This window comes from Parus major, chromosome 4, assembly GCF_001522545.3.
Source record: "Parus major isolate Abel chromosome 4, Parus_major1.1, whole genome shotgun sequence".
Taxonomy (NCBI): domain Eukaryota; kingdom Metazoa; phylum Chordata; class Aves; order Passeriformes; family Paridae; genus Parus; species Parus major.
The window spans coordinates 11,635,769-11,662,958 of NC_031771.1; the positions used below are offsets into that span (position 1 = coordinate 11,635,769).

General features: G+C 38.7%; 1 protein-coding gene across 3 annotated transcripts in view; it reads right to left on the minus strand.

Moving 5' to 3' along the window:
• Positions 1–27,190, minus strand: part of ARHGAP10 (Rho GTPase activating protein 10) — a 138,250-nt gene that overhangs the window by 86,946 nt on the left and 24,114 nt on the right. For all 3 annotated transcript variants that reach the window (XR_001520941.2, XM_033513966.1, XM_015624190.3), the window contains exons 2-3: positions 10,942–11,037; positions 10,792–10,853 (exon numbers count right to left, since the gene is read on the minus strand). Coding sequence is in view for 2 of the 3 variants with exons in the window: in XM_033513966.1 (XP_033369857.1) it covers positions 10,792–10,853; positions 10,942–11,037 (158 nt within the window). In the remaining variant the exon portion in view is untranslated. The remainder of the gene's footprint in view (positions 1–10,791; positions 10,854–10,941; positions 11,038–27,190) is intronic.

The window sequence follows — 27,190 nt, forward strand, 5'->3', positions numbered from 1 at the left end:
TTATAGGAAAATAAAAACATTATTTGCACTGCTATTCATTCTTATTTATAACTTGAAAATCTAAAACAACTCTTTTTTAAAAACTATAGATTAAAAATTAGCAAATGGGAAATAAGTGAGGGATTACCTGAATATATTTGTCATTATCACTTGCACCTTCCTTTAGAACTAGAATCATGTTAAAATGTAAAATTTCCAGCAAAAGTTAAACTAGTCATTTAAGTTTGTTAATATGAAACTAGATGTTCCTTCCTTTTTCAACTTCTGTCTTTAATGTTACATTCATCCCTCTATTTCTGTAATCCTGACAGATAATGACAGGAATGTACTATTTAAAAGGACATTTAAAAACCCCTTTCTTTCTTTCTTTCCTTCTTTACCTCTCACATCTATCCAAACCTACATGAGACAAATATATTTTCAATTCTATCTGGCAGGCAAACTGTGGCATGCAAGTCATAAGTGGATCAATCTAATGAGGTCATATTTCAGGTAACAGAATCTTAACCAGCTTTACAAATGTCAAAGTCTCAGGAATGCTCTCAGAAATGTTTAACCCAATGTGCACACGTGTCTCGGGCAGACAGTCTCAAACACTATTCCTGCTGTGTTTGCAGCACCTACAGGAAAGGTCAAAGAATTAACTTAACTTAAACATAAACCTCACAAGAGCAGCAATAAAGTCATCAGTGCCATCACCACCTCAGAAGATCACTCTGACATTTCCAACATCCTGAAGCATGTTGTCAGCTTTGGGTTTATCTATTTTAGATGTCTTTACAAAACTCCACTTGCTCAGGCAGAGAAGTTGTACAGACTATAGATTAAGGGGCCCCAACCCTCCAAGGCACAGGTTAAATCCTTCAGCAAGCTCACTGACAACTGTTGGATACTTCCTCAGTCAAGTCAACAAGACCCAACCGGTCACTGAACAGTCAGTGTCAGTCCACAACATGACTCCATTTAGACTGTGATCTGTTCCCTTCCCACAAAAGGTGGGACTAGAGGTTTCTAAGGAAAAACTGCTTCCACCAACACCTCCTCCTATGCACTGTAACCTGATGGAGAAGACCAGGCACCAGCATTCAGTGCTTCTCTTGCTTTCTCCTGCAGTAGGCAGGAGCACCTTCCCTAAGTTCCCACTCCTTCTCCAGGCACAACCAGACATCTATAGAGGAAGGCTGCTTGCATGGCCTGTACAGGAGTAGCAACCCACAAGAGCTCACCCAGAGTTCAAGGTTAAACCAGCTTAAGTTAGACAAACTTTATTAGACAAATGCAACACTGGCCTCCCAGCCTTCATCCTAAAAACGTCCTTGGAGCTAAGCCTTTACTGGAAGCTGGGAATTGCACACTACTCAACAACTCTGGTGGTGAGATGAATACATATCTTGACTCTGCTCCATTCTGAATTGAAGCATTCTCCCATTAAAAAAAAAAAAAAAAAAAAAAAGGGTTTACTGAGAAAGAAGAAAAAAATAAATTAAGCTATAAGACTGCACTGCAGCCTGCGAGTGCTGAGTTCCCAGTTCCCATCTCAGGAACTGGAATGCAATTGGATGCCTTACATAAAAGAGGAGGTTTTGTTTCTGAGCATACCGACTGGAAAGATTTATTTGTAGTCAGGGGCAGGATTGTTTCTCCCCTCAACAAAGCTACAAGGGAGGCCACCAAGCCAGTAAGGCAAAGCTCATGAAACTGAGCAAGTGTCAATGAAACGCGATCTGGGAAGGAAGCTTTGCCTTAGTGAGTGCAACAGAGGAGGCAGAAAGGAAGACATACCTAGCAGTGATTCAATAACAAAATAGTTGGCACCACTGCTAGATAAAGAAGTTTACTTTCCAATAAAGATATTTACCACTACAGCTGCTCTTCTACTTACAAGTTGTGTTTTCCCTAAGAAAATGCACCATTCAGCCTTATAAAAAAGCCAATTCTGATACCTCCAATGTTGGGGGAGAGAGAAATATATAAAAAATATTATTTTCTCCAAAAACCTTTCCTACTCAACATACTGATTTGCTACTGAAATGTCTCAAAGCATTAAGACCTATGCCTGAAACCCTGTGTTATTAAAAACTGCAGATACAATTTCACTGCTGAAGACATCAGATCTTACTTGCAAAGCCTGAATTCTCTCTCTTCCCATGAGAAGATGATTTGCTGTTATAGTTACACATGCCCCAGTCAGCTGCACAGCCAACCTCCCTGCCAGCCCTTCAGACAGAGGTGTCTCTCTCTAACCACTCCTCAGCACTGGTTTGGTATTTAGTTGGAGCACTGATGAGTGCAACCCACCCCCCAAGACCCATTATTTTGTTTTCAAATCAAGTTTTCTTCTAGTAAACAGGTCTGGATTTTCTCCCTGCTCTAGAGCTTTCCCTGTAGTTTTCACATCTTAGATAACAGAAGGGATTCAGGTACACATTAGGAATAAAGACATAGTTTTTTGGTTTTTAGAAGACCTGCAGTATATAGACTAAAGGATTTTTAAGGAAGTCTCATTGCCCATTAACACTTGAATCTCTCTGCATGTGTGGAGGAACTAAAAAAAGAAGTGATATCCATTGCTGTGGATTCATCCGCTGTGGAGGAACCCAAAGGTAAAAAAAGAGCCAGGTGGAAGGTGATAATCTGACTTAAATACAACATATTTTGTGAACTACTGAAGCACCATGAGGCCTCTGTAACAAAACACATCACCTCCCTCTCATCAGTGTTCCAGAAAACAACCCCTCAGGGTTTGGTAAGAAGACAAGAAGTTTCTCCCAGGGGAATTTCCTATACCATTGAGCCACTGCCTCACAGGTAAAATCATGTCCTCTGCACTTGCTAATTCTTTCACAAGAGGCAGCCTTGACTTACAGGAAATGCAACAGCTGGACTCCTGAGCTCACCCTTCTAGTGAAAAGTTATTTCCTGTTCAATTCCTGGAAGTTCTTGAGTAACCTAAAGGACAGACAGCTAAAAGGGCCTCCTATGATCCATCTGCTATGCTGTGCCCTACTCTGAATTGCTGCCCTCATTGATTCTCTTGTCATGAAACCACTGGCCTCCAAAATGAGATTGGTATTATAAGGAAACAATACAGAATTTCCTTTTTAAAGAAAGATATTCTTATGCAATACATTCCACTATAAAGAGAAAAATATTACAAAGTCATAATCATAACAAACAAGAAAACAAAATAAAGAGAAACACACTGCAACAAATCAGCTTTCCCCATCTGCAGTGAAGGAAAGCTGGGGATAATTCCTCTGAGAAAGACCTTCCCTTAGCAAACCACAACACACCAGAATACTGCTCTGGTTCTCATAACATAGACATGGTATGTGGTCATACAATGATCCTGACCAAGCAAAAAGGCTGCTCAGAAAAGAAGACTGCATAATGCCCATTTTCTTGGTGCATGGCAAAGCTCACCACTGAGCAAAAAGATGCCTCTGAAAGTCAAGGAATCCAGCAGCAAACAACGGCATCAGTGTTCAGTCAAGAATGAATTGCTCAATTGTCAGCGCCTTCCTCCAGAAGAAACAGTGGTGTTATTAACAACCAGCAAAATCCAAACTGGTGACAGCTTTACAATGCAAATTCCAAACATTTCCCAATGATGAACTAACAGAATTAAATTCTCTAGTGGATTATGTTGATGCATGTGAGACCACAGAGTTATCTGGAAGAGGAAACCAGTGGTAACAGAACTTGTCAGCTTTGTTCACTCAGAGGTGGGAGGAACACACCCAGATCTGGTTTTGCACTTTTTTTTTTCTATTGTATAGACAAGTCATCTTTGCTTTATAGATTAATGTGCACAAGTTCATATGTAATTGTCATGGGGCAGCTTTACCTTTAAGGTGGTTTTGGGAGCTAAGGAAGTTGAAGCTGCTGGAGGCTGATGGGAGTCTTTCCTCCTGATCAATTATCAGTCATTTCTAAGAATTGACAGCAGTTTTGACCATTAAAAAGTAAAGTCAACCTGTGAACACCTCCTTAAGATATAAAGTCAGAGCACTCTTGGGCTCTTTGTATCCTGGCTGTGAAAGGTAACAGAGCTCCAGTTGGCCTCCCGTTCCCTTCCCGGTCATGCTGCCCGGGCAGGGGCTGGGCTGGGCCTGGCATGGCTCCCGGCCCGGAGATGGGGCCTGCGGGGCTTGTCCCGGGCTCTGGCCGGGCCAGGCCGGTCCCTGGCTCGGCTGCAGTTTTTGCTGTGACTGAATTCACCGGAAACTGCCGAGTGAAAAAATGAAAAAAAAAAAAGCTCTTGACCTGCGGTGGGCTGAGACAGTGACCACACTCTCCAGAGCAGCCTTGAAGAATCTTCCATCGCAGACAGCTCCAGCTGCTGCTCCGGCAGAGATCACAGAACCATCTACAAAGCCTGGGCAAGATTTTAACCCTTCCATTACCCAGATGAGACTTGCAGATTAATCCTTTTGTTCCAGAGAAAGAAAAAGAGAGTAATCAACATGTAAAGAGACTTTATAAACTATCAGAGACAGTAAAGCAAAGAAGCTTCAGAAAAGGTAGAGAATAAGGAGATGCTGTATAAGCTGAAATATTTTTCTGTTAAAGCTATGGAGATGGAAAATAAGGTCTTGAAAAAACTCCTTTAATTCATGACAAAGTATATTGGGAGGAATTGAGTGTTCAAAGTGTGGATTTTGAGTAAAAAGTAGAGTAATTGTGATACAATGAAGTGCTGGAACAGAGTGAAGCGAAGATTTGAAGCCTTGGGGGGCAATGAGAAAACTGTTTTCCAGCGAAACTCACAGAGACAGATGAAGAGGACTTTTGACTTTGAATAACTCATCCTTAAAATGGCATCCCTAAACTCATGGCCCATACACACCTCAGAGTGATGTGAAATAGGAGGAGTGAATTCTGATGACAAGATTTCCGGGCAGCTGGCATCAGAAAAATGGAAAGCTATAATAGAAATAGTTTTCTTGTGAGAAACTCCATAGATTAGCAGAAAGAGACTTCCGTTTCTCTACAAAGACTGATGAAAAGACTGTAGCAAGAATTGGGACTGTTTTAAACACCAAAGTTCCAAAGTTTTTGTCTCTATGTAGTCATGTGTACAAGAGAATGGTTAAGTAGTGAGAGATAAAAGGGTTTTCTGGAAGTTTATTCTGGTTTTTTTTTTGTTCTTGTAGTCTTATTAATAAACTTTCTTTATTCCTTTTAAGTTTTAAGCCTGTTTTGCTCTTGTTCTAATCCATATCTCATAGCAAGAAATAAGTAATTTTTAGTTATTGCTTTAAAACCATGACAGTAATTCACAAAGTTATTTCAGAAGACTGTATTTGGCATTCAAACCCCAATAAATAAATTAAGCAGTCAGTATCAGGAATCATCAAAACAGAACAAGATGTGCCTGAAATACTCATAGTTCTAATCTGTGCTCTATATTCTCATAATCACATGATTGTCATCTGGTCTCATGCCCACCAGAAGAAAAGTGAAGGCTGGGCAATGGGATAGGGAAGCAGTTGTTCTGCTTCTTTCTAAAACTATAAAATCTTTTATTAAATTGGAAAACTTGTGCAGAAAAGAATGTAGATCCTGCAATTAAGGTACTCAAATGCTGTTTCACCTGCATCTCTATCTCTGTATCTGAGATGTTCAATGTACTGTTGGCAGCCTAATTTTTCAGAAGTGGTCAACAGTTATGTCCTTCCCACTGTCTTGGCAGATATATTTAGCAGTCTGCACTCTCAGCAGACTTAAAAGGATCTGAATATATGGAGCACTACACAATGCCTTGAACTCCTATTGAACAGATCTTGAATGCATCACACATCCAAGACTACTGGTACTTTTTTACTATACATCAGTGAGTAAACTGACTGCTCCTGCACACAGATTTCTTCAGATTACTGTCAAGACAGATTAAGATTTACACACCCCTAAATAACCACATGCAGAGTGCCAAAGAAAAGCTTAGAAAAATTAATAGCACCATCTCCACAGCAGTCAACTGCTGAATCAAATCCAGATACTAAAGTCACTGGACAAATGGTAATAGGCTATTCAGGAACACTATGTGTTAAGTGAGCACTTCACCTGTGAAACAAATGCACACACACTTCAATATCTAATCATAAGAGTTAGTTTAAGTAAGCACAAATAAGTAATTGTACATACTTGTACAGATCACTTAGAGTATATCTTTACCCTTTTGAGTGTACACTTTTGAATGTTAGTAATTTCTTTTAACTTGTGAAAACACAACTGAGAAACCCTTTCCTCCTTTGTTGCTTTTTTTTTAAGAAGAAATAAAAAAAAAATAAAGACTAAAAGACTGAGTTCAGGGGGATATATCTTTAAAAATCCATAGAGAGAAAAAAAAATGTGGAAAAGTCCTTTAAAATATAGCTGCATAATACCTTTCCTCTTCAGACATCTGAAGGAAGAGAAGTGTGCAAAAAGTGTAGCCGGAAATATATATATATATCAAAGTATATATCAATATATATATATCAAAGTATATATAAATATATATATATCAAAGTAAAACAGCTTGTTATATTCCCTTAGGAAATCACAGAAAATATAGTAAGGTGTATCAGAAATCCTATGCCAAGAGTAATGTGGTGGAGTAAAAAGAAAATAAATGAGTATTTAGGGGCAAAGTTAAAAATCATGTTTTATTTGGCAACAGCCAAAAAAATAAAAAAATTTAGAAAAAGAGGGTCCTCAAATGAATCTGAAAAGAAAGAGGAAGGAAGCTATAAAACCATTATGGAACTGAAATGAGTGTTAAATCAATGATGGAGTATAATACGACAGATTTTAATTGCCATAACAAAGGGGAAAACCCCTCAGTTAAATTATAGCAAACAATCTAACAAAGTGGGGAAAAACAGGTGTTAAGGGGAGTAAGGAATCCTTAAGAGCAGTTAGATGTATTCCTACATTACACAACTGAAGTATTAATGGCATTCAAGTCAGAAGGGGCTTTGCTTCAGAATAGTTTAGTAAGTCAGCAAGGCAAACTAAAGGGAGAGGCAAGCAAGGTCCCAGAGGATGGCAGAAGAGCAAATATAGCAGCAACATAAAAGCAAAAAGAGGATGAGAAAGCAGTAATTCTAACATAAAAGACAGAAGGTCTAAACACAGTGTAATTCAATTGAACAAGGAAAAATACAGATGTAAAACACCAATTGGAAAGGGTAACCATGAAAATACTACTGTGAAGGAAAAGTTATCAATTTTATTCCATGACTAATGTAGAAAAATTCTCAAAAATTTCCCAACTTAACTTGTAGTAAAGGTGACTAAGTATGAACATCAAGTGAAACAAATGAAGACTAAACATCAATAAAGAGAAATCCACGTTCCTGGAACTTCTTTAAGAATAGGTTAGACCAGCTCTTGACAAGGATCATGTGAGCTCCAGAAGCAGATAAAGGACAGGGCAGAGGAACTCCAAGGAGGGAAAGCACTCAGAGCCAGCAGCACACCAAGGTGACCACAGCAGCAGTGCCAAGCACCGGCAAGATTACTGAGGGAACAATACAACAGCTACCAAATTTGGTTATGACTTAGCAAGACTGGAATCAACAGAGAAAACTAATTAGGGGTCATTTAGATGAAACCTGGGATGGAGAAAGGGAGGTGTGAAGGAAAGGACCAACAACCACAGCCTACTGGTACCTACCAGGTAACGCTTCTCGTCACCACAGCTCAGATGAGGGCAGACAGTGAAGCCTGCTGTTCTCAGGCCCTCACAAGAATCAAAGCTCCTTTCTGCTGCCAGGAAAACTGGGGCTGGGAGGGAGGCTTTGGTGCTCTCCCTGGAAAGCAGGGGAACAGCTGGGTACTGGGACAGAGCATCTGAGGATCACTATGCTGGGCCTTGTGCATCCCCACCTTTTCCTACCACTTTGCCAAGTTCCCTGTCATCCCTGAATTTCTACAGCACTTCTGCAATGCCAAAGGAGCAGAATCTAAGTCCTATGACTCCATTAATCCTCAACATGTAAAAATAATTTCCAGAATATTCTCAGGGACAAAGTGATCTATTCCATATCTGCCCTCGGGAGCATCACCAAGCTACAGTGCTATGGAAAAATGTAACTTGGTTTTGTATTTACCACTCTGTAATAATTTTAGTGAAATGTTTGGATTATTGCCAACTACCCTTTTTATATGCAACTAAATCCTCTGACACCTGGGATATAATTTCAGCAATCTTTGATGGAGATGGGAGAAATGGTAAAGCCATGAAGTGCAAGACTCCAACATCTGAAAGAAATTATATCCACCAAATAAATATTCACCAGATAAATTTACTTTTTTGGTCATCATTCATTGTAAACACTGACAGCAAGTTTTATGGACTCTAGATTCACCACAATTTCAGAAAATCATGAGAAGTATAGATGATGAACATTTACTTTCAGTATAGAATGCCTTTTAAGTGCAATTTTTTTTCTTTTACAAAATGATTCTGAAAAAATTAACGCTTTTCTCAAGTATCTAAAAATCAAAAATGAACAACAGTGTCTGAAATGCCCTTAGTCCTGTAATTATTCATTGATTGCTTTAATATTACTTTGTGAGACTGAAATTTATCTATTTAACTATGAACTGACACTGAAGAGAGCAGTCCAAAATCCTCTGGTCATCTTCAATATAGTAAGGGGGGAAATGCTCAATAATGAGTACCCTTAACAAAGACTGAATGCTTTTTGAAAAAAATCATATATATATAAAAAAAACATAGATAAAGTATATAGCAGGCTACATACTTTGCATCTTAGTGGAAAGTCTTTGGATCCCTGACCTTATTCCAAACATCTGTGAATGCAACATGCCCTAATACTCTCTATGGGAGTATCTCTAGAGCTCATGCCACTGTTAAAACATCCACTAAGAAATAAAAAAAAAACCACAAAAAAAAAGTCAGAGGAGCAGATGCTGGAAATTATCTTTTCCAGTCACCACACAATCATTTTCTCAGAGACTTATGGCCATTGTTACATATGCTCCCTCCAGAAATGATACATAATATTTGCCAAACTACAGATCCAATAAAAAGGCCACATATCTGGTAACTCAGAGAATATATGCTGCTTCTATTTGGTAGTAAATATTTTCCCCATTACAATTTATACTCCCTGTTTTTCATCAGCCACAGTTCTAACAAAAACTGCATTTCATCCTTTTCCTATCAAGAAACTGACACTAGTTAGCTTTCAGTATGATAGCACCTTCTGTGTAAGCGTGGGCACCACACCAAAAAAGTAAGTTAATACAGTTTCATGGCATTCAGTGTGAACAATGGAAGTATTTTACAATCCAGACAGACAGCACTGGATTCTGCACAGCCTGCTGTGGTGGTGATCTATCCCTGCTGAAGAGTTACTGACAGAGGCACTGAAATGTGCCGTGTCATTCTTAAGTCATCCCTCAAAAGCCTGATATCAAAATAATGTGGCAGTTCATTAAGTATTTTTATTATAAAACTTCATGAAGATTTTCACTAACTAGATTTGTGAAATTCATTAAAATAAAACAGGGTTTTGGATGACAGGAAAAAGCAGAGTAGACTACACTGCAGAATTGTGAAAAACAAGAGAAATATTGAAATGTACTTGAGGCAATCCCTATAATTTGGCAAAACAACTCAAAACACTGAAAAATTGTCTCTACTATGCAACAACAGCTTTTAGGAAAGTGTGAAGAACCACACTGAACCTAATCCAGACCTGAATGTAGTTCCAGATGAGAACAGCATAACAGAACAGAATATAACACTTACAAGGAACCATGACTATTACTGGGATCAGGACTGGAGAGAGAAACATGGAAAAAAGAATTGTTCACAAGTTCTTTTATCACTTATCTATATATTTCTGCACTGCAGGCACAGCTTCTGGCAGAAAGAAACAGGGATGACAACAGATTAGTCTCAGCTTCCTCTCAGTGATGCCAAGGGATCACTGATTTCCAGGAAGGCAAAGATATACTCACATGACAAATACCGAGAAACGCAGTTGCTATCAAGTCAGATCTAAGCATATTTCCCAGATGGAAAGTCTAGTCTAACTCAGAAGGAAACTGGGTACACAGCAGCTGCTCTATGAATCCTTGCTCTGAAACAAAAGCTGGGCATGCAGCTGCTGGGAAGAACCAGAAAGAAACCCCCCATTTTCTGGAAAAGTTAGCAAGGTGTTTTGCAGAGCTCTCAGCCCCTGCTCTGTTTGCAGCCAATGTGAGCCATATTTCACTAATTACACCCCAAGCAATCACAGACAACAGAACCAAGAACAGAGAACTTTCACACAACAGAGCAGCTGTCTGCAGTTCCAACCTCTCACCACAAAGCTCAAATAAAGGTAAAGGTTTCTAAGTCTGCTACTTCATAAATACAACAGATTGCATCCCAGATCCACATAAACACTGAAACCAGAGCTACAGAGATCCTGGATCCAAAATTGGTCAATTGCCAAAACTTAAGTGTCCCCCCTGCCACAGCATTATTAACTCCTTCATTTTGCATTTTACTGGAAATGGTAAATAAACTTACAGCAGTTTTCCCATTCACCCCATTAATCTGGGCATGACTATTTTAAACCTACTCATATTTATTCATCTTACCATACAGATTTCTGCTTTAATGAGAACTAGTTGTTGTCTGTACTCCAGACTACAGAACCAGAAGCTGCACAATGAGAGCTCCCACTGTTAAGCCAGTGATATCAACACCTTGGTGGTTAACAAAGCAATAAAAGCGACTTCACCTAATGTGCACAGCTTTTTAAATAACTTATTTCAACTCACCAAAATTTCTCTTTGTTCTTCAAGATTTTTTAAAAAGTTTGAAAACTCATGAAGTGATGCATCTGTAACACAAAACAATAAAAAAAAGTTTAATCATGTTGCAGGATGGCATTGACAAAATATAGCCAATCATAGTCACTTCTTACCTACCTATGTATCTTTCATCATCAGTCTCTGCATCACCAATGAATTCAAATTTAAAGTCTCTGAGAGAGTGGGCAAATTTTCTCTGGGCTGCTGAGAGGTCTGCAAGAAAAAAGCACAGGTTGAAGGGTAAGCAGTTATTTTAAGTAGGCCATAAGATCTCTCTATCCATAGAGTAACCAAGTTTTTCAAGAAACTCTGAATACAGGTCTGCCTAAGGACTTTACAGGATATCCAGTGCTGCCTAACCCTCTGCTGATAAGGAATCTGTCACACAGGTTTCTTTATGCAAAGTTATATAGTAGAAAGTACATGCAATCATGTGTATAGTATTACATCTATCCTTACAGTTCATCTCAGTTTAAAAAAAGATCTGTAATTACAGAAAACAGATCTTTAATTACAGAAGTTAAGGGCACGACACTTTAAGTTGTACCAGTTGTCTTGCTCTGCTAACCTAAATTCACTCGTATATTCATCTTGGAATTTTGTAGATGCTATACATAGATAGCTCTGCTAGTGAAACCTTTATGCATAAATATACATAAACTAAATACAAAAGAATTGCTGCACTTGAACTAAAAATCCCATGGAGTTAAACTCTGTCAAAAGCTAACTTAAATGCACAGCATTAAAATTAATTTTATATAATAACTGTTTTGTGATAGCCATAAAACATTTTCAGCAACCCAAATTTTACCCACTAACATTTGACAATTTGAGGTCAGAGGCTGCACTCTTACATTCCTCAGGAAGTAGTCAGACTCCATATTCAGTCACAACATCATCATGATAAACCTTTACTTCATAAAGTTGTAAATAAACAGTGTACACACACTTTTCTGTTGTGCTGACATGTGCAGGTTGGGAATGTCACAAGTTGTACGACTCAGTTGTTCAGTAGGATAAAAAAGGATGCATGTCCTGGTACACCTCTACCCAGTAGTGAAGGTTTTACTCACAGTTTTGTTGTTAGCCAAAGTTAAGGACAACTTAAAGAGTTTAGTTAATCTATAATCCTTTTCTTATCACATGCAGTTCCAAAGGGCTAAGAAGAACTCTAACAGGCCAGCTAAGCATTTTGTTCTTTAATATTAAACAACCACTAAAAGATTATCAGCTTGGGCTTTCTTGTTCCAGTTTTAAGAGGAAGGTTATTTGTTTTGGGGTTTTCTTTTGGTTTGTTGGCTTTTTTTACCAACAACAAACAAAAAAGAGTCACCCAATTGTATAACCAGTCCTGCACCCAACACATCATGTGTTTTATCACATGTCACACCTCACATACTGGAAGTTCAATTCAACCACTGAAAAGGTTAAGTCAAATACTCTACAAACAACAAATCACAGTCTAAAATTAAAGAAGTTTTTCTTTTCACCCATTTCTCATTAGTTCTCTCCTCGCCCATTGTGTAACAGAGCTGTTCCCTCCTAAACCTGTGCACGTGCCCTCCAACACATGATGTAGCAGGATGCTGCACAGGGTTGAAATAACAAGGATAAGAAGGCTGAAGGGAGCAGAAATGTAACTCCCATGTGAAAGGAAACACGGGTGTTTTAATTCAAATGCCTTGTGGGCTGAACAGCTGTTCATAAAGCAGACAGCGAAAGAAACAAGTTCTGCTGGCTGTGAAAGGCTTAAACACGGAAAATGGAAATGGAAAAACAAGGTTCTTAACCATCTAATGTTACACTTATTTGTGAGCCAGGTCACAGTGCAAGGCTGAAGAGAGTTTATTTATGGGAGAATAATGCCAACAACACACACACTCCCAAACTTATTAAATTTTCTTGAATCCGATAATCCCCTCCCAAAGCCCTGTCACATGAGAGCCAGCCCCACACTAGAGGAAGGAATTGTTTATTATGTTTTCTTCTACTTGTAGACATGAAGCAGTCAAATAATGCTGAGCAAGGTACACACTAAGAGATTCATGCAGCACCACAGGCATACAACACCCCCATTTCCCTTCAGGGACTGAGCAGGTACAATATTAGTGAGCTTATGCGGCTTTCTAGAGTGCTGTCAAATTGCCACATCTCTTGTGACAGTGATAGCAAACAAAACCTATGGCCACACCCAGACTCTTTCAGTGCAAAGTCCAACATCTTCAGTCGGCTTGAGAATGAGCTGAATTAAAACATTCCCTTTCTCACTGGATCAGAAACCCACATTTATGCATTTCTCATTACTGAATCTGCTCAGGGATCAGAAATTACTGATCTGAGGACTGAGTATGTTGTCAGAAGCAGAAACCTTCTAACATCAAAGCTATCTTTGTAGCGTTCCTCATTAAAACCATGAAGACACATTAAATTTTTGCAATATCTTTCCACAAATAATTTCTGAAACATTTAGGAACCTTTACAGAAAATTTTGGAAACCATCAGTGAGTGGAGGGATTTGTAGATTTGGATCACAGAATAACAACACAATGGATCAAGAAAAGCTGCAGATACCTGACTATTGAACCATTACCTGGAAGAAAACAAGAAGAGATTTTCTGGATTTTAAGAACTTGGCACTTTCAACAAAGGTACAAAAGTCACTGGAGAAAAATCAAAACCAAGTATCAAGTAGCAATGGAGGAAAACTTTCTCAGGTGAGAGTGAGAATACTGATTTCATTTTTGTTGAGGCACAGGAAAAATTACCAGGATGGTGGCTGGAAGCAAGAAAAGATAACACAGCCTTGTGGTGAATTTTCTTGCCACCTGACAAAACACAGCCAGAGTAAGATACCTGAGAACACCTGCAGTCAAACCTTCCACTGTAGGGCAAGCAACATGAAACTGCCATGATAAATTCCAAATGTCCTCTAGTACATAGGGAGAAGTTCACCCAACAACAAACATTTATAAAAACGCACTAGATCCTGATATCATCATAAGTACTATAGTCTCTGACTATTGTACTACAATTTAAATGCTGAGCATTGTTGCTTAAATTAGAAATTTCATAAATGTAACTTGGCTTTCTTCCACGATGTGTCAGAAGACCTTTACTAGAGCAAAAGTATTTGTCTGGCACTGAGAGATACATCCCAGCATTGTTCCACACCAGCATAAGAGCCTGCAAGATCAGAACGTGCTAAATAGCAGACTGCAAACCCGAATGGATTCCAGCTACTAACATTAGAATAAAACAGCACCTGAGTACAATTATGTATCAAACAGAATGACCAGTTACACTGGCTGTGTGAATAATGCTGTGGCCTACTGAAGAGTAACTATTCTATTCCCTTTTACAGAGTAACACCAAACTGAAAGGTAAAGGAAGCAGCAATAGAGTTGTTGCTTGTTACAGGCTGCTGCTATCATTGAAAGGGAGAAACAAGGTATTCAAGATCAAAGAGTGCTTTAAATATCAACCAAACACTAACACTGCTGAATACAATGGGATCCTGGCAAACCCCTAAGCCAAAGTAATTTCAAAGATTCACCTTCTAAAACACAAAAAGAAACTAAGCATCTGCTAAATGTTTTGACCAAAAGGCTGAAGACAGATTTCCAAGAAGAGAAGGGAGGGACCCAAGGACACCAGGGCTTTTAACTTTTTTCTTTGGCATTGCTCATATCAGTACACTGTACTACTTTCATGTTTGGATGGAACTATTTAAAAATACAGCAAGAGAGACAGGAGCAGGTGCCTGCTTCCTCACTTTGCACTGAAACACCTCGTTACTGTGCTCCTGTGAGTTTGTCCAGTGCCAGATGCGCTGCCAGTACCCCAAACAAAAATCTCAATTTTTTTTCCATTTGGATTTGAAAGAAAATACTTTTGTTCCTTATCTGAGTCAAGCTGAGCCAACATGACACCATTAGTTGCTGGGTGGTGGCCAAGCCTCACTTAACAGCACCAGAATCCAATGATTCCCTTTAAGATCAGTACTAATCTCAGTGCTAGCCACACAAACCAGAAGTCTTGGACAAAGCCAGTCAATATTGCTTTCTAAGGCTATTCTAGATCTCTTTTGGGAGGCAGAAGAATTCCACCCATTTGTATGAGTGGTAATATTTTTCTACAATATATGCATTTCTGCAACGAGCTTTTAAGAATTACATCACCATTCCTATATCCTAATTTCAAGTTTACTGATCTTTAACAGATACGCTCCAGGAATGACAGATTTCTAGAAGTTTATTTAACATGGATTAAGCTCTGGCTTCGTTGAATAACATCTCCCCAAAAAGCTAAAAGGTTAACAAACACTTAGATTTAACTACCAAACTCATCTTCAAGCTACTTTCAGGACTAATATTAGACTTCTCAAGGTATTTTCTTTGCAGTGGGCCAAGATCAGGCAAGCCAAACACCATCGTGAAACAGGCAAGAACAAGCTGAGCCAGAGGTGGCCTCTCCCCTTGTCTTCCCAGGCATCAATCTCCTAGAAGAGCCAACAAAGCAGCTTCAGAGGAACAGAGCACTTAAAATAGTTTGTCCAAGAGCTGCAGCACAGACTCATATAATGTTTTATACAAAAAATGCACCATCTCAACACTTTAAAAGCAACTCTGTGTTCCTTCTCTGTGGCCCCTTTCACAAGGTGAACAATGAATCTAATATAATCCATGACACTGAGAACATGAACAGGATTTAGCCACTACCTTTGCAAGGTGGATAAACAGGATTAATTTAGTAACTTAGCAGATGCAGGCCAGTCCTAAGAGCAGTAACACATTCCAACGCCCTAAAAACAAATAAACTTCTTATTCCTCATTTTTATCTGACAAATATATTGAATATATGAAGCTAAAACACAGTTACTCATTCCTATCCAAAACCTGAATGGAAATCAAAGTCTAAGAGGTTTCTGGAGTCTCATTTTAATCATGTCACATTATCCATGGCAGCTCACAAGTTTCTGAAAGCTTAGCAATTTTGGCTATGAACATTATAAAGCAAATCATTACTGATTTGTCAAGTGGTTCAGATTTCCTTCCCCCACCTTCCCTGCATAATACAGTGCATTTGGTCCATCCTAAACCTTCAAAACAAATAAGGAAAACCTCAGCCTCCCACCATTTCAGTTTAATCCAACTAGCATCCTGTTCCTGCTGGCCCAAAGGCTCCACTCCAGCTGAGGACAGCTTCATACCCTCCTCATTCATATGCTCAGGTCTGAGGCAACTCCACATTAAGTGCACCAAAGTTACAAATTGTTTCATTATTTTGGAAAAACCCTCAAATTTTTCCAGACAAGTTAGTGAGAGTTTAAATTTTCAAAATACAACAAAAAAGAGGGATGGTAGAAGGAAATTTTTGGAAAAAGTCTTTCTAATTTTAACAAGAGTTTTTGCAAGTTGAAAAAAAAAAAAGCCACACACAACCAAACACTGTGCATCAAACAGAAAAAAGGAAATTGCAGGAGTAAAATGAAAAATAAAACTCTAAGGTAATTTATATGTAAAAACATGAGATCAATAAGAATTTTAGCAATCTTAATCACTAATAGAGTTTTCCTTCTTAACTTGACATAGATAAGAACCAATATCGTTCTTCTACTATGCTAAAATCCATATTTTGTCATGGCTCTCCCCACTAATGACAACCCAGAAGCAAAAAAAACAAAAACATTTTTAGTGTTCAATCTAACAAAAAGAGAACAACTAATATTGGGTAATGAATACCAGTCTTCCAAACAGTGCCTCTGTTAGGAACCTACTGGTCCCAAATGTTTATTCCACAGTGTTGGACGTTCCCTATTACCAGCTTGACTGTGTGCTGGGGTCATTAATTGTGGTATAATTTTGGGACAAGTAAAACCAGGATATTTAGTCTGAAAAAGTCACATTGAGTAGCACAAAAAACACATTCTAACCTTCCCACTTCTTAAAAGAGAAAACACAATTCTTGCAAGAATTCTACTTCATAGGTTAATTCTGCAATATTTTATCATTTTTCTTCTTTCAAATGCATAATCCCATGCTCTAAATACCATTATTCCCCATACCAATCAGGACAGACACATTAAGAAATCTTTCAGCTGTCAGCAGAGTCGACTCATTTTTTCATAAATATGCCAAATTGTTTAAATGCCACAACCTCCAACCATTGTTTTCTCCTACAGAAAGTGCGCAGCACAGTAACACAAAATATTTATCAATTCATCTACCTTCTCTAGTTCTACAACTTTTATCAGTGAAAACAGACTTGATTCATTTCTCCTCCTTCTACCCCTGCAATTACAAGGGTACAAACACCATAATCCTCCACATCAAGAAACATGTAATCAACATGTTAATTACCATAAATGAAATAAAGTAGCATCTTATGAGAGTGTGGGAAAAGTGCCAAGTCCTGTTGGTACTGTCCTTCAGCTGCACCACACCTTCTTGGGCTCTGGTTATTTGCCTTTTTAGTTGAAATATGCCAGCAGCCCTACTCCACCCTGCCAAGGGCATTTTCCTCTTTGCATCACAGGCATTAGGCAAAAAAGCACATTTAGTATCTCAGCAGTGATTAAGGTTTTTCTAAAGCACCTCCAACAGCTCTTATGAAAAAGTGACCCCACCCCTCTGCTAGCTCAGATGGTGACTACATCTTTTGGTTTTGCTTTTCAGGAACACAGCATAAATTACATTATGAAACCAAAAGAAGCTCCATTCCTGGTCCTACAATCCTGCAGGTAAATTCACTGCTTCAGTGGTGAAGAAATATTCCTGCAACCACCTTGAGATCAGACATGTATCCCAAAGTCTCAGCTGAAGGGTCTTGCAAATCTGAGAGAAGTTCCTGTGGAGCACCACAAAGATAATGCCTTCAAAGGAATCAGAACCATCTTCCTGATCCCTACAAACTCTGTACCTCTTACAATGAAACAGAGCGAAACAAATAAGAAAGCAAAGAATATGGAAAAACAAATTTGTAATGAAGAAAACTATGAGGGCATTCCACCAAATTCACATGGTTCCCAAAGATAAAAACCAGCAGCTCAGGATTTGCTGCAAAGGTTTCCCACTGCCATACTGCACCAAATGGCAGCAAGAGGGACATCACTGTTCTATAACTGGTTCCCAAAAAAAAACCCTTCACCAATCCACAAGCAATGCTGGCACACATTTTACCCCCTGGTAAAACTTCCTACAATATCTACTACTCTTCAGGTAGTACTGTTATTAACGTGAAGATGCATGAATTCAGAAGGTAAGATTACACCAATAACAAATTTTGAAATGGAAATTTAAAACTGATAGCATTTATAAGACAACTCTGATCACTAAATCATAGATTTCCAGAAGGCTTATTCTTCAATTAAAATTCTCGTCAAACACCACAGATTTGAATGCCTTCATGCACTACTGCTGTTCAACAGCAAGTAAATCAGAAGACCATACTGCTTAAGGATGAAAAATTGTGCTAATTAACTGAAAATATTCTCAGCTGGGAAACTGTGAAATAAATTAAGTACCTAAAGGAAAAAAAAAAGTGTTTATTCTACAGATACTTAATTCAACATCAGCATTCTGAATGTTTAAATTCTGGAGCATTGCTTTCATTCCCAGACTGAGTTCCCAGACAACTACAACGTTTACATAAAAAAAAGAAAATATTGTGTTGAAATACTGTTTTGATTGCAAAAGAAAAATAACAATTCACTGTTGGTCAGAAGCCAATTTTTGCCATTGTAGCCTGCCTGTAGAGGTCTGTGGTCTGGAGGCAACCCCATATAATCAAATCTTCACTGTGGAAATGGGCAATGAAGCATTAACCCCACACAACCCATCTTAAGTGAAATAATTGCTACATTCAAAGCACTTTTCTAAATCCAAATATCTGACAGGACATGTCTACTTTCTTCAGTCGGCAAAATTTGCTCATGGCAGTCAGGTCAAGTTGTGACATCAGCCCAGCAGAGGTCCTGACCTGCCACCAAGTTAAGGAGATGCCCCCTTCCAAGAAACAGGACTGATTTCATTACTTGAAGTCTCTTGTCGTAGAAAGCACACACGTGACCAAAACTTCATGGGGTTGGGAAAGCTGGAGGGGAAGGCCAGCTCAGCCTGGGATGGGAAGGTCACAATAAACACACCCCCTTGTAGGCTCTTCACATGTCACATCTGCTGCCACTGGGCACAACATCTCAGTTCACATCCAAGAAACATTTCCAGCAAGATCTTTTTTTGCAGAAATGTCAACATTAAACATGAAATAACTTTGCAGGGAAAAATACCATTCACAATCTTTTCTCCCTCTAAAATGGCAGATATCTCAAAACTTCGCCACTTGTATGGAATTACTACCTAAATATTTGTATATTTAGAAGAAAAACCCAGAAGGAGATCAAACTTGCACAATACTGTGATTTCTCCACAAGAAATCGTGTCCTAACATGCATCCAAGTGCACACCTATAATTAGGGTGTTACATGAAATGGCTACCAAATACTTCATCATCAGAAAGCCCATACAAGGCTCAGAAAATAAAGTTAGATTTTCACCAATTCTTCTGCTCATGAGTCATGAACATTAAACAAAATTCTCCCAGTAGGCAAAGACTTGAAACAGCACAGCTTTATTTTCCCAAGTGCAACAAGATTCAAGTGGGAGGGGAGAGAAGAAAATACAATAAGAAATCAGGTAAATGAGCAGCTGAGATCTATAATTCAACATATAATGACCAAGTGTTCAATCCTTGGGCTATTTATTTACTTTTATATTAAAAGATGAATCTTCAGCATCAAGAAGGACAGAATGACTACAACAGGCTCCCAAAGATGGAAGAGTTCAAGAATAAGCTGCAGCTTGGCACAGAAGTGAAATGAATCCAAGTTTTGACAGAAAAAACAGCTGGCAGCAACTGTAGTGAAGGGGACAGCCGGTACTTCTGTCACATATAGCTTCCAGAAAAAGCAGCAGACAGCACAGCAATGGGTAACTTAAATAGATATCCAAATTAAAAAGAAAAAAAAAAAATTTATTTCACACCTTTCCAAAACTGTCAAATAGGGACTTTAAGTGCAAAGTGACACAGAAGTTGTGTGTCAAAAAAAACTTCAGACAGCTCTCATATGAGCTTGTTTCTGAATAAAACATATTAAAAATTAAGCTTCTAATTAGTTCAGACCAAAGCCTTACATGAACACCACAGAATATTTAAACAACTTTATTATGAATACAAGATTCCTTTAAATAAACAAAAATTGCAGAAAGCATCAAAATACAAGAAACTTGATTTTAAAGGATGAGTTTTATACTCCCCTTTCCCTGCTCTCACTGTTGTTCTTTTAAAAAGGTTATTACTACAGAAAGCCCAGATGTTCCAGTATCATTTCACCTGCCAGCTTCTGCAATTATTGCAATTTATTTGTCTGGGCAAAAGAATAAAATTATTGCTTCTGCCACCAATAACTGCTAAGAGAGCTTAGCAGGAAATACTGATTTAAATAGTCAGTCATGTAGTGTGATACATGCCAGAGGAGAAACTTCACTTATCTTTGGTCTGGACAGTTGTGCAAGAATTGGACTCTGTGTGCAAAGAAATCCTGTAATCCTTCTGACAGTTTCAGATTAGAAATTTTACAAGAGGCCAATGAATCAAATGTAAGCTAATAATGTGTATTTCAAAAGTGACACACAGTAAAACTCACTGACTCTGACTGGGAAAAAACTTTTGTGAAAGCCTCACTGCTTTGGGTTTCAGTACATTTATCCAAAAATGAGTTTCCAAACCTAGATATCAGTGGCACTTACTTCTTGAATCAAAGATAACTAAATCATCAAAAAACAAAATAACTGAGCAAAAGCAATTAAAGATAGTCAAGAGCAACCATCATATCCTCATGAGAAGTGCAAGACACAAAAGAAACATCTTGCAGTAGAAAAAGAAAGTAGAAAGCAAAAAATGTTTTAGTCTTCTAATATAATTCCGTATTTCATTCTGTTTTCACGCAAAAAGAACTCAGTATATAATAACACAGTGAAAATCTTTTTTCTATTATTTATATCCTTCATGCTTTGACTCAAGAATTAGCTTAAATATACTATAATGTTTTTGGGGAAAAGTCAAGCTGGTTTTGTTTCTAAGTAAGCAAAACATGTAAAATTTCTGAGTGAAAGCACAAGCCTAAATAACTTTTTGATTTTTCCCCTCACTGAACTGTTCCAGCTGCATTACTACATACTGTGCCTTTTGCTATACAACATACTCATGAGAGAGCAGATAAAGCAGTTTCTTGCCCAAGATAAGCAATACCATGAAAGAATTCACAACCTCCCTTAGAAACTCCTGTGTGTATCTCCTGCAGTGGAAGACTTCCTCCAACAGAGCAGGAATACAGAAGTTCAGGACTTGGTTCAGTCATGTTTGAGCTTCATTGGTGGAATCTGAGGGAAAAGGAGCAAGCCAGGATTTCCAAATAGATATTTTCTAAAGTGTTTCCATTGCCATTTCCGGAGTTGAGGCATTACTAAGCTTGGATTAATTTGTTTATAAAACAATTGATTTATCCTTTGTCTTTCTTCTCTGGATCCTGTAAACAACAGTTCATTTTCAAATACTGTCCCTGCTTATCATCAGCCTAAGGATCCACAACCTTGCCTTCATAGCCCTGACACACTCAACACACTTGAAGCTGTAACTGCACATCAGAACATGTGAGAAGCAGACAAAACCAGAGCAGAGACTAAAGCAACCCATGGCTGCCAACAAATGTTGTCAATTTACACTAGACGGGGGTTCCCTTCTCTAGAACATGACAAAATGAAGGAAAAAAATCCCCAAAACACTTTGCCAGGCTAAGAGCTGAAATGAGAAGCTGCTTGGACTGTGACAATCTGTGTTACAGAGTCATGGAATCATTTTAGTTGTAAAAGACCCTTGAAGACTGAGTCCAGCCAAAACCTAACACTTCCACTTAAATACCTCCAGGGATGGTGACTTCACCACTTCTCTGGGCAGCCTGTTCCAATGCTTGACAAACACTTTCAGGGAAGAATTTTCCCCTAATACAAACCTAGCCCTCGACTGGTTCAGCCTGAGGCAGTTTCCTCTTGCCCTGTTGTTTGTTCCTTGGGAGAAAAGACCAATCCCTACCTGGCTACAGCCCCCTTCAAGGGAGTTATAAAAAGGGATAACTTCTCCCCTGAGCCTTCATCTCTCCAGGCTAAACCCCCAGCTCCCTCAGGTGTTCTTCATCAGACCTGTGCTCCAGACCCTTCAACAGCTCCTTCTCTGGACACGCTCCAGCCCCTCAGTGTCCTTCTTGTCAGAAGGGGCCCCAAAATGAACACAGGATTTGGGGTGCAGCCCCACCAGTGCCAAGTACAGGGGGACTGTAGTGCCCTGCTCCTGCTGGCCACACTTGCTGATCCAGGCCAGGCTGCCTATCCCCAAACCTGGGCATATTCTTAAATGTACTATACTCACAGAAGAACCCCAAATTCCAAATGTGGGGAATGATAAATATACCTAATTATATATACAAGTACAGAATGATAGATTACACAACAATCTGAATTAAAAGCTTCAGCTTTCAGCAGTGAGTGCACTGCCTCTGTACAATCCAGGGAAGGGAAATGTACACCTACAGTGAACTGTTCTGTGAGGACAAACCACGCTGCATCCTGTACTCCAGCTGGACTGGCTTTATAGCTCAGCTTCAGCACTCACTGGTACAAACTGTCCTGTGTGCTCACAGAACTTGAAATGCACATGCCCTTTATTTCTGATTATTTATTCATGGATCAAGCTTGGAAGCAAGCAGAAAACACTTGAGATGATGGAAGAAATTCAAGTATTTAACTAATAACAAACATCAAACAAAACAAAAAACTTGAGCAAAGCATCACATGTGAATTATCATGACAACTGCAGGGTATAATTGGTTGACTAGGTCTAGATTTTATCAGACTGATAGAGAAGACTCAGTAGTTGTCCTTTGTTTGTCCCACCCTCTGCCACAACACACATTACCATAAAAAAGAAAAACTTAAAAATATTAGTAGTTAAAATAATCATTCAACTTACCCAACTGCCATGTGGTTAAGTTTATACATTTAGAGTACAAATCAACAAGAAAGCAAATCACTTGGCTGACATTTCAGGGAAAAGGGCTCTTTTGTAAACTGTCTTAAAAATAATAACCAGATTTACACAGGTTTGTGTGGATCGCACTAAAGAGGTGGTGCTTAAATACTCTCTGATCTCTGGTTTGGAGCAAAAGAAAGGACTCATTCTCAAGTGACCAGGCCTGTGTCTTTTGAAAGAGAAGATGACAAAATTGCTGCATGGAAACTCCTGATCTCCAAGGGGGGAAAAAAAACCCATAGGCTGTTAAGGAAAAATACTCATTTTAGTTTAGTTTTTAGAACACTTTCTTCAGGACATCACAGACCTTTAGAAAAATAAACACTTGGTTTATTTGAAATAAACTAGGAATAACTCTGGACCCTTTCTCCTTTTTCTTTAAAGCACTCTAATGGGTGACAGGAATGGTCACAGAGAAAAACAAGGATATTTATTCATATATTCCTGAAAACACATAAAAGTACTTTAGTAAGGCTGGGAAATATTGCACAGAGCTACTTACTAAAATTAAAAAGAACCTGATCTTGATGATTGGCAGGGGGGTTAAGAGAGGATTTTATTTATTTTTTTAGTCCTCTCCCTTCGCTCTGACCTTTTCCTTTAAGAAAACAAATCCATGTCTTCCTTAATGCAAGACATCCCTTGCTTTCTTACAAGTTTTACACTACATTTATTCTAGCTACAAAACAGAAACCTTTAACAAATACTTATCAAAACATACAAATTAACTATGAGATAAGAGTCACTCAAGCAGTGAAGAACACCCTGAAAGTAACCTAAGTAACAAAACTGAACCCCACATTACAAAAGATATGGGAGTGGCAGAGTTGTTAGACAACGTAACATACATATTTCCCAAAATTACACCTTTCTATCTGGCTCCTTCAGCAGTCTGCTTCTTCCCACACTCAAGGGAAAGAGAAAATCTACAGCTCAGACTAACATGAAAGAGACACAGGCTTTCCATAAATTTAAACTCATAAGCTGAAAGCAAGAGAGGGAAAGACAGACTGACCACGAGTCCAGTGATTACTCAGCTAAGGCTCACAGGACAGCATGGATTTTACCTGCAATTTTGTATTTACCCCACTTTAGCACCTAAAATAGTATTAAAGGAGATGTACTGTCAAAAGCACCTTGTTCTAGAGAACTGAAATAATTGTAATCTCCTCCCTTCCTCCCTCAGAAAGATTAAAATCCAAGAAAAAGCCTGAAAACTACTTGAACAAGTTCCGTAGATGGGGAAACAGCAATAGTAACCAGACATAAAAGTGTCCCCTCAGGTTTTGGTCTCTGGTCTTACCACAACCATGCTCAGTCTTGCTCAGCTATAGGGATTTAATTCCTCCCTGTCTTTCCAAGTGCCACTGTAATCTAAACACCTTCCTTTTAAATACATACACAAGACATACATAATGATGTACAGCAAGAGTTATTCTGGTTGGACATTCAGCCATGCTTTCTACATCAAAAGCAAAGCCCAAAAGGAACAACAACAACCAAAATAAACCCAAAAAACAAAACCAAAAAAGCTAAGAGAGCAAATATTTCACAGCTGGGCTCCTTAATGCAAGATAACCATCTATTAGCACACTTGAAAAGTCTGCTCTTTCCCCTGAAGAACCACCATGAATGATGAACCAGTATCCCTGGATCCAGCTAAAGCTCATGGTGGCTCTTTAACTGGCCAAGCCTGTTCCTGAAATTCTGCTACTACTTCTCACAGGTAGTTTCATAAGGGTAACTAGAAGAATCCATGGAGAAGATCTTTTTAACTTTGGGAACAGTTTACTTTGTGTATCTGGAGCACTACCTTTATGAGAAAACTTCCAAGCACCTGGAATAACAGCTACACATTGTTGCTCCAGAGCAGTGACATAACTCTGACATGTCAAATTCAGTCCTGCAACAGCATCATGCTCAAGGGCTACTCAACACACAAGTATTTAAAAAGCAAACATAATTAGAGGAGTATTGTGAAGCAGTTATCACATGGCAAGCTTCTGAAAGGCTGTCAGTAGTTTTCTGATTAAAGAGAAGAGCCTGTCACAAGACAAATCAAGTATACTTTCATTTGCTCAAACCTTACTTTGGATAATTCATAGCTCATTTGCCACACAGACCAGAAGGAAGGAGTCAGGACTCCCAGTCTCCTATCTTATTTGTGCTGCACTGCTGCTGTTTAATTGTAGGACTACACTATCAATGAAATATCCACAAAACAAACCCCAAACCATAAATGTCAATAAAACCTCTCTACACCAAAGAAACTGGCTTAATTTAATCTACCACATATGAAAAAAAGGCAGTGGAAATCCTGAAGTGTTCAGTGAATGCATTTGCCAATGACAGCTGGAGAAAACATTCACTGATTTCTGTAGGACACAGGGGATTCTGAATGAGTCCTAGTGATGTAAATCAAAGCAGTTTCTAACAATATTGGTCCATGGCAGACAGCACAGACAAAAGTGGTCTGTCCATACATGGTCCTCAGAACAAGTGAACAACCTAGTGAACTGTACTGGCACCAGCAACTCTCCTATGTATCACATCATACAAACACAATGTTTTTGTTTTGGGATAAGTGAAGTAAGTATTGAAAACAAAGCATCAGTTCAAATCTTCATGCTTTTCCTTCTGATTCTCACAAGAAAAAGCTCTTTAGGATTGTTGCAAAACTATGCAAGATGTGTGATAGATCCCTCAGCCAACTAAGGCATATGCCTTAAAATTCCTCCTTAATCTCATTTTCTAGTCCCAGTTAGCAAAAGTTAATTCAAGTTAATACACTGAAAGTTCTTCAATGCATTTCTATCTTCATTTACTAACATTTCTTCTCATGTCCAGGTTTATAATAAAATTATTGCTGAAGCAGGTGAAAAGAAAATTAATTTTAACACACAAGCTGTGGTATTTCATACTTAATTGGTTTCTTAAGCATTAGGCTCTACATTGATCAGTCAAAATCAGGTTCTAATTTTTTTATTTGCCCATTTAAACCAGCACTTTGCCATGCTTTACATTGACATGCAAACATACACACCACAAACTCAGTGAAAAGCAGCTGTTCAAGGTCTAGGCTTTTTCCGTGTGTTCCACTGCTGCACTGAGTATGTGCAGCACAAAACAGAATCAAGAGCAATCAATTAGCACCTTCCAGACTCTGGGGAGAGAGGGAGGGAGAAGCAGATGAAGCAGCTCAGTGGTACTTAGCAGCACAGATACAGCCACAGTAAGTTTGTGCTTCCTCCCACTGTCACCATGATTTAGGAGAACCTGCATGTTAAAAACATGACAGGTTCATGGCAGTATTGTATCGTACTGTCCTGAACAGATGAAGGCCACGCTGGCACAAAAACCTCAGACAGGATCAGTCAGAAGCTACGTAACAAAGAACATTAAGCCTTTAAGGATGATTAGCTTCAACAAGTAAGGCTGCTGTACTTTTGAATTGGCATTTTCAGTCACAATTCACCCTGTTGTCAAAGCTTTAGAGCTGTACACCCCCCCTATGTTTGTGACTCTCCAACCGCAGTCCCCTGGACCTCTCGTAACCTGCAAAACCAGTTATGTGGCTCAGTTACAACTCCTCTATCTTTCTACCCAAAAAGATCAAAGTCCATGAGAAACTTTGAGGGGTGACACCAGCCAAAATAAATGTGGGGAGGTTTTTTGAGTGGTTGCATATGGTACAAACAACAGAGCATGTGCAGACCTGTAAGTGCCACTTCATCTTATGACAGAGATATTTTGCAATGCTAATTCAAGAACAGGAATGCCCAACTAAAAGAAATGCAACAGACTCACTGACTTTTATTTACCTTTCTTCTCATTTTTGTTGACTTAGAGACAGATGAGAAAATCCAGAAAATCCACATGCATGCTGGAGAACAGATATCAAGGATCTTTGCTGGTCCATAGTAAAAATTCCCATACCAGCATTACAACTGCAGCTCTCCAGAAGTAACAGATCTATTGAGAAAGAGGACTGTAAATCATTGTATTGGTCGGGATTTTTACCAAATTCTTTCTACCAATGCCAGCATACTTGCAGCTACAGCAGAAATAATTACTTGGGTACATAGCTAAGACACAGATTATTTTGTTCACATTTTGCTTACATGGCTCACAAGCATTTTCTAGTTATCAACAAAGAAGAAATTTCAAATTTAATACTGGGGAACAGGGAAGAATAAAGAAAAGTGAAGGCAGGACACAAGCACAAACA